The 15,372-nt window shown below is 43.0% G+C and overlaps 2 protein-coding genes and 1 pseudogene across 2 annotated transcripts; 1 reads left to right on the top strand and 2 right to left on the bottom strand.

Moving 5' to 3' along the window:
- The first annotated feature begins 131 nt into the window (after positions 1-131).
- Positions 132-726, top strand: LOC148295232 (uncharacterized). The gene has a single exon (XM_088251619.1). The coding sequence runs from the start codon at positions 286-288 to the stop codon at positions 499-501; it is 216 nt and encodes a 71-aa protein (XP_088107745.1). The 5' UTR covers positions 132-285; the 3' UTR covers positions 502-726.
- Positions 727-1,614: 888 nt separating this feature from the next.
- LOC110761473 (uncharacterized) lies at positions 1,615-3,949 on the bottom strand. The gene is made up of 2 exons (XM_088252433.1): positions 3,105-3,949; positions 1,615-2,086 (listed from the first exon to the last, which is right to left on the bottom strand). Exons 1-2 carry the CDS (start codon positions 3,947-3,949, stop codon positions 1,615-1,617), a joined length of 1,317 nt encoding a protein of 438 aa, XP_088108559.1.
- Positions 3,950-4,841: 892 nt separating this feature from the next.
- Positions 4,842-6,528, bottom strand: LOC110747606 (uncharacterized; annotated as a pseudogene).
- Positions 6,529-15,372: the final 8,844 nt, after the last annotated feature.

Below are 15,372 nucleotides of genomic sequence, written 5' to 3'. Positions count from 1 at the left end.
AGGCCCACATTTTGTTCGTTTCTATTGGCCCCACCAAAAGTAACCGTTAGAAATTTGAACGTTAAGCCTGCCCTTTTCCAGAACTTTAAATGGTGGAACTTGCTTTGCTCTTGTGGACAGAATCCGATACTTCCAGATTGGCACCAGACCATATTATACATATATATATATATATATATACACTCACCCAGTCAGTCTTATCAGAACTCAAAGAAAGAAGAAAGCTTTGAGAAGTGAAAGTAGTTAGAGAGAGCTAGTAAGAAGAGAGAAGAAAAGAAACTAAAGATGGGTATGGTTGTGGTGATCTCTCTGCCTTTTATTTTGTTCACCATACTGCTTGGTTTTGGGTGCTACTTCTTTGGAAGAGCCAGAGGGCGAAAAGACGCAATTGCCTCAGCTCAGGTTTATGGGGTGCCTACTCCACCACCAGGAGCTAATAATTCTCTGCCTTCATCTCCTCCACCACATCCTTTCAAGCATGACAACTCTGCCAATGTTTAAGCCTCTTCCTCCTTAGCTTCTTCATATGTTTTCTGTTCTTGTTCAGATCAGAGAGCAAAAGAGAGTGTGTGGTTATTTTTTCCTTCTTTTTTTTTTTAAATATGTGTTTTGTGTGAATTTTTAACTGTGTTGGGGAGAAAAGCCCATTTGGGCATGTGGGTTGGGGTATATTTGTTGTAACCTGAATCAATAACTGATGAAATACAAATTTTATTTATTTATTCAGATTGTTTTTCTGAACTCTTGATTTTCTTATCTAATTTGAAAATTGGCGGACTTAACGCAGTAAACAAAAAACAGGGGAGAGGGGAAACAGAGCAGAGGATTTTTTTTCCCAACATTGACAAGTGATTCAGCATTGTAGTTGATAACAAAATAACCAAAAATAAGTTTACATATAACTAGAGACGACATCAAAATGCCAAGCTGCTTTCATTTTTATAAAGAAAACTCAATCAGACACCTTACAGTCAGTCGAAGACAGCCAAAGTTTGATAGCCTTGGCCAGAGATGTCTAATTCCATGACCTGGTTGGGGTCAAGTTGGCCGTCATTGTCCAAGAAGCACTTGAGCATAGCCTCCGAGAAGCCACCCAACAACGTCACCCCTGGCTCTTCAGTACGCCATGGCGCATACCCAACACTGATGAGATTCCAAATCACCAAGTGCGGCACGGCATACCCCTTCTCCTTAAACTTCCTCTGGATTTCCTCATAATCGCCGCCGTGAGGCTTCCAGCAGCCGTCACTGAACTGTTTAAAGAAGGTGAACACAAACACTTTCCTCACCATCTGCTCTGCCTTCACATTCTCATTCACCGCCACTTCAAGAATCAAATCAAACACCTTCCCCAGATCAACCTCCCAGTCCTCACACTCCTCCAAACTGTGCATAAAGCTGAACTTGGACTTGAGATCTTCGCCTCGTACCAATGGCAGCTGAGGGTTTTTGCTGTAATTCACCACCTTTCCTTCCCAGGGCCCTTGGCTCAGTTGAGACACAAACAGCCCCAGAGCCACCGACACCGACGCCCCCGCGTCACACACAGCCAAGCAGTTGTTCAGCCTCCCCTGCTTTTTGTACACGTCCTCCATCATTCTCTTCCACTGAAGCTCAGCTGCTCTTGTAAAGACCATTATACTCCACGGCGTAGCGTACGATCCGGTGTGGAAGCACAGCACCGGCCTCAATCATGCTCTCGGACACGGACTCGGACTTTGACTCGGCTGCAGTAATGGTTGTTCTCAGCGCCACCATATACTTGTGAACCACAGAGACAGGGGTATCCGGCTCTCGGCCGTACACCAGGCGTTGATCATAACCCCACTTGTTGGCAGTGGCACCTTCTTGGTTGGCTGGTGCCAAGGCTCGTCTCAAGGGCACCAAAACCTCCTTCCGCAGCCGCCGCTGCACAGACATTGGGTTCGAAAATTCTGATTCTCCTAGCGTGAAAACCTTCATCGCCACAGTTTCATACAGCAGTTGATCCATGTGGGGCGACATGAAACGGAAGTAATCAGCCACACCGGTTATGTTCAACTCCAACGTCTTCATCTTCTTTTTATTTTGGTTATGCTCTTGCTCACTGTTGGAAATTTGGCTCACATTAAGGTTGCAAGTGATGGAGGCAGCGGCGACCGGTCGTTTTGAAGCAGATTCAATGTCTGAATCGAAAATGACAAGCGACCGGTCGCCAGCTATTTGCGACCGGTCGCCCTAGCACAGATTCAAAGTGTTTCGACTCTCCCAAATCGTGCTGTGACGTTTTCTTACGTGTTTTCAACTGTGTTTTCGAGGGCTATCGCTTTCCACAAGATTTCAGAGGCTTAGTGGGTCACTTCTGAGATAAAAGAAGGTGGACTACCTGCTGGATAGTTGGGAGAGCACTCATTGCCAATTGTTTGTCTTGCTTTGAAGGATTCACTCTCCATTTTCTGGTTTAGTGGAAGGTGGCTGAAGTGGGATTTGATTACTTACATGATCTGATCTTTAGTCTAAGTGTGAGACTAAATGAAGGAACGTGGAGGACAAAGATTATGCCTTATCCCTTGTCCATTGGTTTGTGTAGGTAATGGAGATAAAGCAAGACATTATAAGATATGAAAGCAAGTTGAAGTTAGGTGTGGTTAATCTCAAGGTGGTCAAGTAGCTGGGAGCTATTGTGTTCAAAGGAGGTTAACTCACCAAGGGAGAACGTGAGAGAGAGCAATCAGTTCAAGTTAGGAGCTGAGTTGGGGTCTTGAGAGTCTAGACACCAAAGAGGGAAACACCAAGGGTTGTGAGAGTGTTCACAAGTGCATCAAAGTGTTGAGCAAGGGGTGTGAGAGAAAAGAGAGCTTGGGAAGAGAATAGAGTTCTAAGGGGGTTTTCTGTGTAAAACCAAAGTTGTAACTTATTCTTTCATGAAGTGAATTTCTCAAGGGGATCACCAAGAGGATGTAGGCAATTGCTGAACCTCTATAAATTCTTGTGTCTTTTGTGCTTGGTTGTTGTCTCAAATGTGTGTGTGTGTGATTCATCCATCATTGTGTGTGTCACAAAGTCCATCAACAACAAGATCATTAGGGGAGTGAGTGAAAGTGTTTGTCCATTTTTCACAACACTCACGACGCTGCTGCTGATGCTGGTTGAATTCTTGGATATCATGCTTCAAGCACTCGGCCATAAGATCAGAAACCCGGTCGTGCAAATACCGGTAATCCGAGTCGCCGTGGTACCTCTCAACAGCCTTGTTGGCCACGGCAGCCGTCTTCCTTCTCTTCAACAACGCGCTCGCTTTCTCCTTGGCTTTTTCCGCCTTGATTTGCAGACTCTGTCTAGGACTAGGAGGAAGAGAACAAGTTGTCCTATTTTTCTCCCTTGCATTTTGTGTTAACCGGAACTGTTGGGACTGAAAGTTTTGGTTCTTCTCCTTCCTGGTCCAAGTCATAGAGTATTGATCAACCTGCTGCTGGCCATTGCCTTGTAGAAGAACCCGAGACAGAATGTCGAGAACGTCGAGAATATGGCCGAAGGCGCTGGCAATAGGAAGGAGGTTGCATGCAAGGGTCTTAGGATGGTTGTGGTGCAGCCAAAACGCTGCCGCGTAGAAGGCCTCGTTATCGGATTTTGAACCATCCTTCCACCTGTCTAGGAGGTTGCAAATGAGCTTGAGGGTGGTGAGGGGATTGTGGGACCAAGCCAGCGGCAGCAGCTGCTTCGTCAAAGTCTCATGGAATTCCAAGTTGGAGTGGATGCCTGATCCCATGGGACGGTGGAAATAGAGGTCGAGGCATGGGTTGCTGCTGCTGCTGCTTGGCAGTATTCGGGTTCCGGATACTTGGGATTGTGGTTGGGTGGGTGAAGGTGAAGTTGGAGAAGGGCTGATTCTTGTGAGTTGTGACAAATTTCCGACATGGTTTCCACATGCTTTCAGAACCGATATCACATTGACTCGCACAGGTTTCATATTTCTTTTTGTCTCTGTTTCTTTCTACGAATTTCTTCAAAGTATTGAAAAATATAACCTATGGTAATGGTTTGGTTGGGCACCTTGGCTTCTTAGTTAGGGCTCCAACTTCAACTCGAAATATAATGGATTTAGGCTTGTAGCATAAGCCTCGGATTATATATGGGCTATAAGTTAGGAAGGGGAAATATGGAAATACTCTTTTTCTCTCATCATATGTTCTTTAATGGCGTCGTAAGCATTAAAAGAAAAATATTTAACCAACAACATTACACACACAATTCTCTTGTTTTAGTACTAATAAGTCTCTCCCTTCATCTCCTCCACCACACAATTCTCTTTTAGTTTAGCTCATATTTAAAGCTAAGTAAATATGAGCTAAACTAAAAACCTAAAACTACAAAAATCAAAAAATGAAAGACGCCAACTCCAATACCAGCCGCTAGCCACCACCTCCAATCTCAGCCACCATCTCCAATCCCAGCCACCATTCACCACCTTTCTCTCTTCTATCTTTCTCCCCAAACAAACAACAACCCACCACCCCAACTCCGATCCACCCCACTCACTCTCTCTCTCTCTCTCTCTCTCTCTCTCTCTCTCTCTCTCTCTCTCTCTCAAGAACAACCCTTACCTTCATCTGTTTTCGAATGGTTCAGTAGGTAGTGTCCTGTGGGTAAAAGAGAGCGTTTTGCATTTAACCCTATGATTTATGTTCTTGCTTGTTCAGATCAGAGAGCAAAAGAGAACGTGTGGTAGTTGGCAGACTTATGCAATAACCAAAAAACAGGGGAGGGGATAACAGAGCATAGGAGGAAAGTAATTTGTTGAGCTAAATTAAAATGATTAGAATTTCTCATTAAATTAAAGTAGTAACAATCACTAATTGGTAGCTAGCTATCTGTCGGAACGCAATAGTTTTCAGGGCCACAGCTAGGAATCGATTAGATTAAAACTGATGATGATGATGATGATGCTCCTCCTCATTCCTATGAGTCAATCAGTCCAATACAACCAGAGATTGATACTTTCTGGGAGAGAGAGCTGCTTCCATGACATGGTCAGGGAAAATATCCCCATCATTGTCCAAGAAGGACTTGACCAAATTGTTGGTGATGAAGCCACTCAACATGGTCAGCCCTGGTTGTGTACAAGGCACCGCCTGTGTCGATTTGTCTTGGCTCATATTCCAAACCACCAAGTGTGGCACTACATTCCCGTATCCTTTTTCCTTGAACTTACTTTGTATTGCCTCGTAATCAGTCTCCCATTGATTGGCCGAAATCTCATCAAAGTCAAAGTAAATGGTGAACACAAACACCTTGGTGATCATTTTCTCTGGCCTCAAATTCCCATTCACAGCTGCTTCCAGAATCAAATCAAACACCTTTTGGAAATCAACCTTGCAATGCCACTCCTGGCTGTCCATCCTCCTCACAAATGCGCACTTGGACCTAAGATCATCGCCTTGTATTGCAAGCAACTGAGGGTTTCGATTGAAAGTGATCACCTTTCCTTTCCATGCTGGCTCCTGGTTCAGTTCAGACACCAAAAGTCCCAGAGCCACTGACACATCCATAGGAACCCTCGTCATGTTCCCGGTGACGTTGCATATGGCCAAGCAGTTTCTAAGTTGCATTGCTTCAAGTAGACGTCCTCCACCATAACCTTCCACTGAAGCTCAGCCACGTGGCGCAGCTCATCACAATCGTAAACATATTCTATGATCTTATGCGGAAGCATAGCGCCGGCCTTAATCTTGGACTTGCCTCCGGCTTTCACCTCCTCCAAATACTCGCCATATGGGCAGGGATCTCGATGATTGGTCCTCCATTCATATTGATAACCTGACTGTTCCTCTAAGGGGACCTCCAAGGGCAACAAAACCTCCTTCATAAGCAGCTGTCGGGCTCTGTCTGCGTGATCGACCTCGTTTTCCTCAAATCCTTGGTATGAAATTCGTGGGAAAATCTTCTTGGCAATGCTCTCAGAAAGCAGAGTGGTGCAATCGTACAAGGAGTCCGAGTTAACTCCAAGCAGTAGTTTTGATCATCATCATCAGATTGAGATTGGCTCTGCTTCTGCTTCAATTCTTTTAAAGTTTTCAATATCAGACTTGAGACAGTCCGCGAACAGATCGGAAACGCGGTCGTGCAAGAAGCGATAATGGGGGTCGCGGTCGTACCTGTCAAGAGCCTTTTTAGGCATGGCGATCTTATCTTCTGTCTCCTCGATGGCTTCTGTGCGTAAGGTAATGGAATAAGGTGGGTCTTTGCCTTCTAGTATCCGGTACAGAATGTTGAGAACTTCTTGAAAACTATAGAAGCCGGCGGCAATAGCCGGGAGGTTGCAGACCAGGGTTTTGGGGTAATTCGGTGGAGTCAAGATGCCGCCGAGTTGAAGCTTTGTGCATGGTCTTTGCTGGGGGCCGTGAGGATCGTAGTGGAGATTGCAGATGAGCTTGAGGGTGGTGAGGGGGTTGTGGGACCAGGCCAAGGGAAGGAACTGGTTCAGATAGTTAAGGTTGGCCTGCCGCTTGACCGGGGTGTTTGGTTCGACGAGGCGGAAGAAGAGATCGAGGCAGGGGTTGCCGAAGGAAGGTGGGAGAGGAAAGTGGAGTTGGAGTAGGAGTTGGAGGAACCCAATTAGCACGTTTTCTTCGTGCAGGCCCGCCAAGTTTGAGGAGGGTGTTAGAGAGATTTCCTCTTCTCAATCAAAACTGATTGTGTAACTGAAGATCAGTTTCAAACAAATCTCCTATATAGCTGTACATTGTAAACAGATTTCAATCATCTTCTACAAAATTGAAAAGAAAGATAAATTGACTGTTAATACATTTTTGTTCTCTTTTGGAAAATATTGATTACCTACTCTACAATTTAACATTATGAAACTAAATAAAAATTTAAAGTCTACAATTTAACACTGTGTGCTTGTATGTTTTTGTGTATTTCTAACAGAGGAGCTTGAAATTTGAGTAAAAAGGAAAAGGAAGGCAACAAAAATGGAATTCGCTGTGATATATACAAGAAACGCCTTCTTGAATTAACAAGGGTATCTCACTTCCCTCTAAAGCTGCTATCATTCTGCTCGTTTTACAACCTATATATGAAAATAGAGGCCTAGCCCTAAACCATATCCTTTTCTTTCTGGGGCTCATTCTCTCTCCCTTCACTTGCATAATATGAAAACATCAGTTTCACCTTTGCTCCAGAGTAAGGTGCCAGCAGTACCCAAATACTCCCTTCATAGCAAGGAATAATTAACTATAAAATGGAGCAAAAAAGAACAAATTTTTGTTATTGGTATATCACACATAATGATGAGCAAAAATCTTTACAATAAACGTATCGTTAGGCCTAAAACCAAGTAACTAAGAGATGAAAGCATGAGATAACCAAAGCTAATCCTTGAAGAGAAAATTGGACGAAACTTAACCAAGTAAAGCGGGTAACGTTTACAACACTTTAAAATTTTGGCTTATTGGCGACCTCAGTCGGACCGAAAGTTAGAAGCTTTATTTGCCACCGTTAAAAACCCAGCTCTCTAAAACATCAATGCAGAAGCATTGAGCTCAAACAAACTAGGTTGGGGAAGAATAGGGGATAACAGAGAAGATGAGGCATATTTTTTTAAGGTTGCCAAGTAATTCATGTTGTGCGGAAGCGTCAACCAAGTGCGAGTGAAAATAAACACAACTAGCAGGAGATAAAATGAACACAAACAACATCAACAAGAACACCAAGATTTATACTGGTTCGGCAATGCCTACATCCAGTTTGGAGACGACGGAGTATTCCACTATAATCAATGAGAACATACAACAGTGTTTATCACTCAATTTCCCAAAGACCCAAATAACCCAAGCTCACACATTTACAATAGGAAGAGAAACTGAAAATACAAAGCAAAGACAACTTGAGAGAATTTTCTTCTCTCTGCCGAATGGCTTCTTGCTGTTTCTCTCCCTCTACTCCTATATTCAGCTGCTGCCATGCTTCTCAATTTATAGAGAAGCCAACGGGTGAAGGCCAGCTAGTCAAATTATGAGGCCAACTATGAAGTCAGAAAGCCAGCCAAGTTTGCATGGCTTTTGTCTCCCACGTGCTCCCATCTTCTGCCAAAGCTTCAATATTCCTCTGCAAAGGCTCTGCAAGGTAGTTATTCTCCTGCAAAGCTGCTGCCACCACATGACAGCATCCTCCCACATGATAGCACAAAGTTCTTTCGGTGCAAGTTGAGCCATAATCAACAATCTCCACCTTGGCTCAAATTGTACCAAACTCGTAATACTCCCAATGGTCGTCTCCCAATCCCTCATGGGGCAATCAACAAATTTTACAAATTCCAATCAAGTCTAAGCAATGCTTAAACTTGAGCAACGAAACTGGCTTTGTCAACATATCTGCAGGATTGTTGGTGGTTCCAATCTTCTCAAGAAGAATATCTCCCTCTTCAATAATCTCACGAACAAAATGGAACCTCACGTCAATGTGTTTCGTACGTGCATGATGAACTTGATTCTTTGCTAAATAAATAGCACTCTGACTGTCGCAATACACATCCACATGGTCCTGTTGAACCCCTAAGTCATCAAGCAACCCTTGAAGCCAGATGGCTTCCTTTATAGCTTCTGTTACCGCCATGTATTCAGCCTCAGTAGTCGACAAAGCAACAGTAGATTGCAGAATCGACCTCCAACTCACTGGACCTCCAGCAATAGTGAATACAAAACCTGTAGTGGACCTACGCTTGTCCAAATCACCTGCGTAATCAGAATCCACATATCCAACAACACATTGACCAGAAACTTTATCCTGTTGAAATAATAAACCAACATCTACAGTACCCAGAATATACCGTAGAATCCATTTCACAGCTTGCCAATGCCCTTTTCCTGGATTATGCATATATCTACTGACAATACTAACAGCTTGTGAAATATCAGGCCTAGTACACACCATAGCATACATCAAACTACCAACAGCACTTGCATATGGAATTTGAGCCATGTAATGACTCTCCTCATCAGTATTAGGAGACATAGAAGCACTAAGTTTGAAATGAGGGGCAAGAGGTGTACTAACCGGTTTTGAATTTTCATTCATCCCGAAACGTTGTAGTACCTTCTTCAAATACTGCTTCTGACACAGACTAATCTTGCCTTTCGCTCTATCTCTTTCAATTTCCATACCTAGTATCTTCCGAGCTTCTCCTAAGTCCTTCATCTCAAATTCATTACTGAGTTGAGTCTTCAACCTTTCAATCTCCACTTTGCTTTTACATGCTATCAACATATCATCAACATATAAAAGCAGATAAATGAAGGATCCGTCTTGTAGCTTGCGAAAGTATACACAATGGTCATAATGACTTCTTGTGTACTCATGCCCGATCATAAACCTATCAAATCGCTTGTACCATTGTCTTGGAGACTACTTCAAGCCATACAATGATTTTTGCAATTTGCAAACCCAATTTTCCTTTCCAGCAACCTTAAAACCTTCTGGCTGAGACATATAAATTTCTTCCTCCAAATCACCGTGTAAGAACGCCGTCTTGACATCAAGTTGAGCTAACTCGAGGTCAAACTGCACAACCAAAGCCAACAAAATACGAATAGAAGAATGTTTTACTACAGGAGAAAATACCTCGTTGTAGTCAATGCCTTCCTTCTGAGCGTAGCCTTTAGCTACCAATCTGGCTTTGAATCTTACATTGTCTTTTCCCAAAGATTCCATCTTCTTGGCATACACCCATTTACAACCAATTGCTTTCTTCCCTTTTGGTAACTGAACCAGCTTCCAAGTCTCATTTTTATGAAGAGATTTCATCTCCTCATCCATAGATTTCTTCCACTCCACGTTCTCTGAACTTCTGACAGCTTCTTTGTAGGCGGATGGAATATCATCTTCAATAACGGGAAGTGCATATGCCACAATATCAGTAAACCGAGCAGACTTCCGAATTTCCCTTCTCTGTCTTCTGATTGCAATAAAATCTTGTTGCTGTGGAGGCTCTTGGGTAGGTGCCTCCTCTTCATCATCCTCGTCCTCATCATCAGAATTAACTGTAGGACTAGTGTCTGTAACATCAGACCTTACTGGAACAACTGGAGTCTTTAGTAACTCCACCTGCTTTGAACTACTCATGGTCTTGGTCGCTTCAGTTTCACCTTCATGCTTGTTCTGATTAACCATAGCAGCCTCATCAAAAGTCACATCTCTGCTTACAACAAATTTCTTCTCATTTGGACACCAAAGTCGGTATCCCTTCACACCAGTGCTAAAGCCCATAAATAGAGCTTTCTTTGCTCTTGGATCCAACTTGCTTTCCCTGACATGGTAGTAAGCAGGACAACCAAATATGTGTAAAAACTTGTAATCAGTACAAGGTTTACCAGACCATACCTCCATGGGCGTTTTGCCCTCGTTCGCAGCAGCCGGCAACCGATTAATAAGATGGCTTGCATAAGTAATCGCCTCAGCCCAAAACGCCATGCCTAAACCAGCATTAGACAACATACACCGAACTTTCTCAAGCAAAGTACGGTTCATGCGCTCCGCCACCCCATTCTGTTGCGGTGTCTCCCTAACCGTGAAGTGCCTCACAATACCCTCATCTTGACAAACTTTCAAGAAAGGATCAGACTTATATTCACCACCATTGTCTGATCTGAGAGTCTTGATCTTTCGACCGCTTTGCGTTTCAATCATCTTTTTCCACTTCAGGAATATCTTCATGACTTCATCTTTACTCTTCATGGTGTACACCCATATTCTTCTAGAGAAGTCATCAACAAAGGAGACAAAATAATGGCTACCTCCCCAAGATGCATTCTTGGAAGGTCCCCAAACATCAGTGTGAACATAATCAAGAATGCCTTTAGTGTTGTGAATAGCGGTGCCAAATTTTACTCTAGTTTGCTTACCCAACACACAATGCTCACAGAATTCCAATTTGCATGCCTTCGCACCTTTTAATAAGCCTTGCTTCACCAATCCTTGCAATGCTTTTTCCCCAGCATGCCCAAGACGCATATGCCATAACCTCGTAGTATCTGTGCTATCTGCGTCAACAGCTTCGGTGACAGCTGCTCCACCAATAATTGTACTCCCATGCAAGAAATACAAGTTATTTCGTCTTGTACCTTTCATCACCACCAGTGCCCCGTGCACAGCTTTAAGAACTCCACCCTCCATGGTGATCTTGAGACCCTTGGATTCCAAAGCGCCCAATGAGATGAGATTCTTCTTCATATCCGGTACATACCGAACATCACTCAATTCTCTGACTGTTCCATCATGCATCTTCAAACAGATTTTGCCTATTCCTTGTGTTTTGCAGGCATTATTATTGCCCATCAAAACAACTCCACCATCCAGCTCCTCGAAGCTAGAAAACCATTCCCGAATGGGACACATATGATAGGTGCAACCTGAATCCAAAATCCACTCCTCGGAGTGACCATCAGCAGATGAACTAGCCAAAGCAAACTCGAAATCATCATCTCCAGATTTTGCAACATTTGCTTCAGAACTCGCTTTCTCCTTCTCTTTGTTCTTCAATTTGGGGCAGTCTTTCTTCCAATGACCCTTTTGGCGACAAAAGGCACATTCGTCTTTAGCAGGAAACTTCCCTCGCGACTTGGAACGAGATTTTCCCCGCTTCCCATATTTTCTTTCCTCTGTTCGACCCCTTGCAACAAGTGCCTCGGTTTGTGAATTGTGAGTCTTCTGATCCCTTTTACGACACTCATGATTCACCAATGCCGCAGACACCTCCTCAAGTTTCACCTCGGATTTTCCATACAACAAAGTAGTTGTCAAATGATCATAATCATCAGGTAATGAATTTAACAAACATAGTGCCTTGTCCTCGTCAGGAATTTTCACATCAAGGTTTGCTAAATCAGCAAGTATTTTATTATAATCATTGAGGTGTTCATGCATAGAAATACCTGGACGATACTGAAATCGGAAGAGTCGCTTCTTCAAGAAGAGCCGATTTTCTGCACTCTTGGTCATATACTTCTCCTCCAATTTCGTCTAAAACTCCTTAGCAGAAGTTTCCTTCATATATGGGTATTTCAACTCCTTATCAAGGAACGATCGAATAGTGGCACAAGCATGAAGATTAATTCGCGTCCACTGCTTGTTATCAATATCTTCTGGTTTATCCTCCAGAACTATATCCAATTCTTGTTGATACAACACATCCATAACTTCACATTGCCACATACCAAAACTATTAGAGCCATTGAATTTATCAACCTCTAACCTTGTAGTAGCGATCGGATGTCTATTGGATGTAGGTGCCGACGAAGACGATGCCGACTCCTTCTCCTTCCCAGATTCGTCTTTATCTCCAGCCATCAAATCCACTCAGCACTATTCACGGCTACTGTAGCAATCACTATTCACGGCTACTGTAGCGCAGCTACTATTCACGGTACTGTAGAACTGGTACTGTTCATAGTACTGTAGCACGCCAATTTCCCCAGTCGAAACTGGAGCTCTGATACCACTTGTTGTGCGGAAGCGTCAACCAAGTGCGAGTGAAAATAAACACAACTAGCAGGAGATAAAATGAACACAAACAACATCAACAAGAACACCAAGATTTATACTGGTTCGGCAATGCCTACATCCAGTTTGGAGACGACGGAGTATTCCACTATAATCAATGAGAACATACAACAGTGTTTATCACTCAATTTCCCAAAGACCCAAATAACCCAAGCTCACACATTTACAATAGGAAGAGAAACTGAAAATACAAAGCAAAGACAACTTGAGAGAATTTTCTTCTCTCTGCCGAATGGCTTCTTGCTGTTTCTCTCCCTCTACTCCTATATTCAGCTGCTGCCATGCTTCTCAATTTATAGAGAAGCCAACGGGTGAAGGCCAGCTAGTCAAATTATGAGGCCAACTATGAAGTCAGAAAGCCAGCCAAGTTTGCATGGCTTTTGTCTCCCACGTGCTCCCATCTTCTGCCAAAGCTTCAATATTCCTCTGCAAAGGCTCTGCAAGGTAGTTATTCTCCTGCAAAGCTGCTGCCACCACATGACAGCATCCTCCCACATGATAGCACAAAGTTCTTTCGGTGCAAGTTGAGCCATAATCAACAATTCATTCAGCATTGTTGTTGATAACAAAATAAACAATAACAAGTTTGTATATAACTAGAGATCAAAATGCCGAGCTGCTCTAATTTTTATAAAGAAAAATCACTCAGACAACCCATAGTCAGTCGAAGACAGCCAGAGTTTGATAGCACTGGGGAGAGATGGCTAATTCCATGACCTGGTTGGGACCAAGTTGGCCGTCATTCTCCAAGAAGGACTTGAGCATAGCGTCGGAGAAGCCACCCAACAACGTCACCCCTGGCTCTTCGGTACGCAGAGGCGCATACCCCACACTAATAAGATTCCAAATCACCAAGTGCGGCACAGCATACCCCTTCTCCTTAAACTTTCTCTGTATTTCCTCATAATTGCCGCAGCGAGGCTTCCAGCAGCCGTCGTGGAACTGTTTAAAGAAGGTGAACACCAACACTTTCCTCACCATCTGCTCTGCCTTCACATTCTCATTCACCGCCACTTCAAGAATCAAATCAAACACCTTCCCCAGATCAACCTCCCAGTCCTCACACTCCTCCAAACTGTGCATAAAGCTGAACTTGGACTTGAGATCTTCTCCTCGTACCAAATGCAGCTGAGGGTTTTGGCTGTAATTCACCACATTTCCTTCCCACGGCCCTTGGCTCAGTTCAGACACAAATAGCCCCAGAGCCACCGACACTGACGCCCCCGCGTTACATTCTCCCACTTGGTCAAATAATCACTAAAGAACAATGTCAATTACTGTAAGGCCTTGTGGAATACAGTTCGATTTTGTTTCCTCATCAAGCCATTTGTCAACAATGAAGATGATAATGAGTTATCAAGACTGAGCAGAGAAACTTCCATGAAGTCTTTACAACTACAGTTATCAAATCCAATGTCACATAGGGCTGCCATCAAGATTGAAATCACAGAACGATCATAGCTAACCAAATTGACATAACTGCTATGATCATTCTTTTAGTCCAACTTATAGGATTGTTCAAGATCCTTTCTTTTACTCCAAGTAAAAGACATCACTGTTATGAATGCAATACTTTAACAGTTAACCTTAAGCTAGCAACTAATCATTCACTGTTAATTGCATTCAAATAACCAAAAGTTTATGCAAAACAAGTTAACCAAACAAAATAACCAAAACAACATCAAAATCAAAACTTTCAACTCTTTAAATGCGGTTTTGGAAAGCTAAACGAGCTCAGATGGCCAAAAAACACCCTACATCAGCGCGAACCACTGAGTCTGATTTGTGGCGTCATTCCCTTTTCAAAAAGGTATAATACACCTCAATCGGAGCTCGGACGACAAATCTGCAAATTCCCGATATATCCTTTTTCTCTTGAAAACTAACAAGCTGCTCCCACTGTTTTTAAGCATCAAAACTGGATAACAACCCCATATCAGTTACATGCCTCTTGAAAACATTATTTGGTAGCCCTTTATTGAATGGATCTGCTAGATTAGACTATGTATTAATATGATCCATAGCAATGCTTCCTTCACTGATCTTCTCTTTCACTGATAAGAACTTTAGCGATAAAGGCTTCCCTCCAATTGACCTTTTGTTCCCTTTTGCAAACAATATAGCTGAGTTATTATCATTCCAAATCTGTATAGGCTTCTCAATTGTTCCCAAAACTTTCAGGCTAGTTAGAAAATTTTTCAGCCAAAGTGCTTGACATGTTGCTTCATAACAAGCTATGAACTCTGCCTGCATAGTTGAGGTGGTCACAATAGACTGCTTAACACTTTTCCAAGAAACTGCAGCTCCTCCAAATAGAAAAACAAAACCTGAAGTAGACTTTAAGTCATCTGCACATCCTGCAAAGTCAGCATCTGCATAACCAACCAATTCTAAGCTTTCATTCCTTTTGTAAACTATCTTAAAATCCTTTGTTCTCTGCAGGTATCTCATGATTTTCTTCCCTGCAACCCAATGAGCCTGTCCTGGATTCGATTGAAACCTCCCTAACACACTTAAAGGAAAAGCTAGATCAGGCCTTGTGCAGACTTGAGCATACATAAGGCTGCCAACCAATGATGCATAAGGCTTATCTGCCATCTCCAACTTCTCTTGATCTGTTTTTGGCGCCTGTTCACGACTGAACTTATCTCCTTTGTTAATAGGCACATCACCCCCTGCACAGTCCATCATATTGAACCTTTTGAGTATTTTCTCAATGTACCCCTTTTGTGAAAGTCCTAATAAGCCTCTTTTCCTATCTCGGCTAATTTCTATTCCAAGAACATAAGATGCCTCTCCTAAATCAGTCATTTCAAAATGCTTAGATAGGAAGAC

Source organism: Prunus avium, chromosome 4 (genome assembly GCF_965620075.1).
Source record: "Prunus avium chromosome 4, drPruAviu1.hap1.1, whole genome shotgun sequence".
NCBI classification, from domain to species: Eukaryota; Viridiplantae; Streptophyta; class Magnoliopsida; order Rosales; family Rosaceae; genus Prunus; species Prunus avium.
The sequence above is the reverse complement of the archived record's forward strand: the minus strand, read 5'-3'. Positions and strand labels throughout refer to the sequence as shown.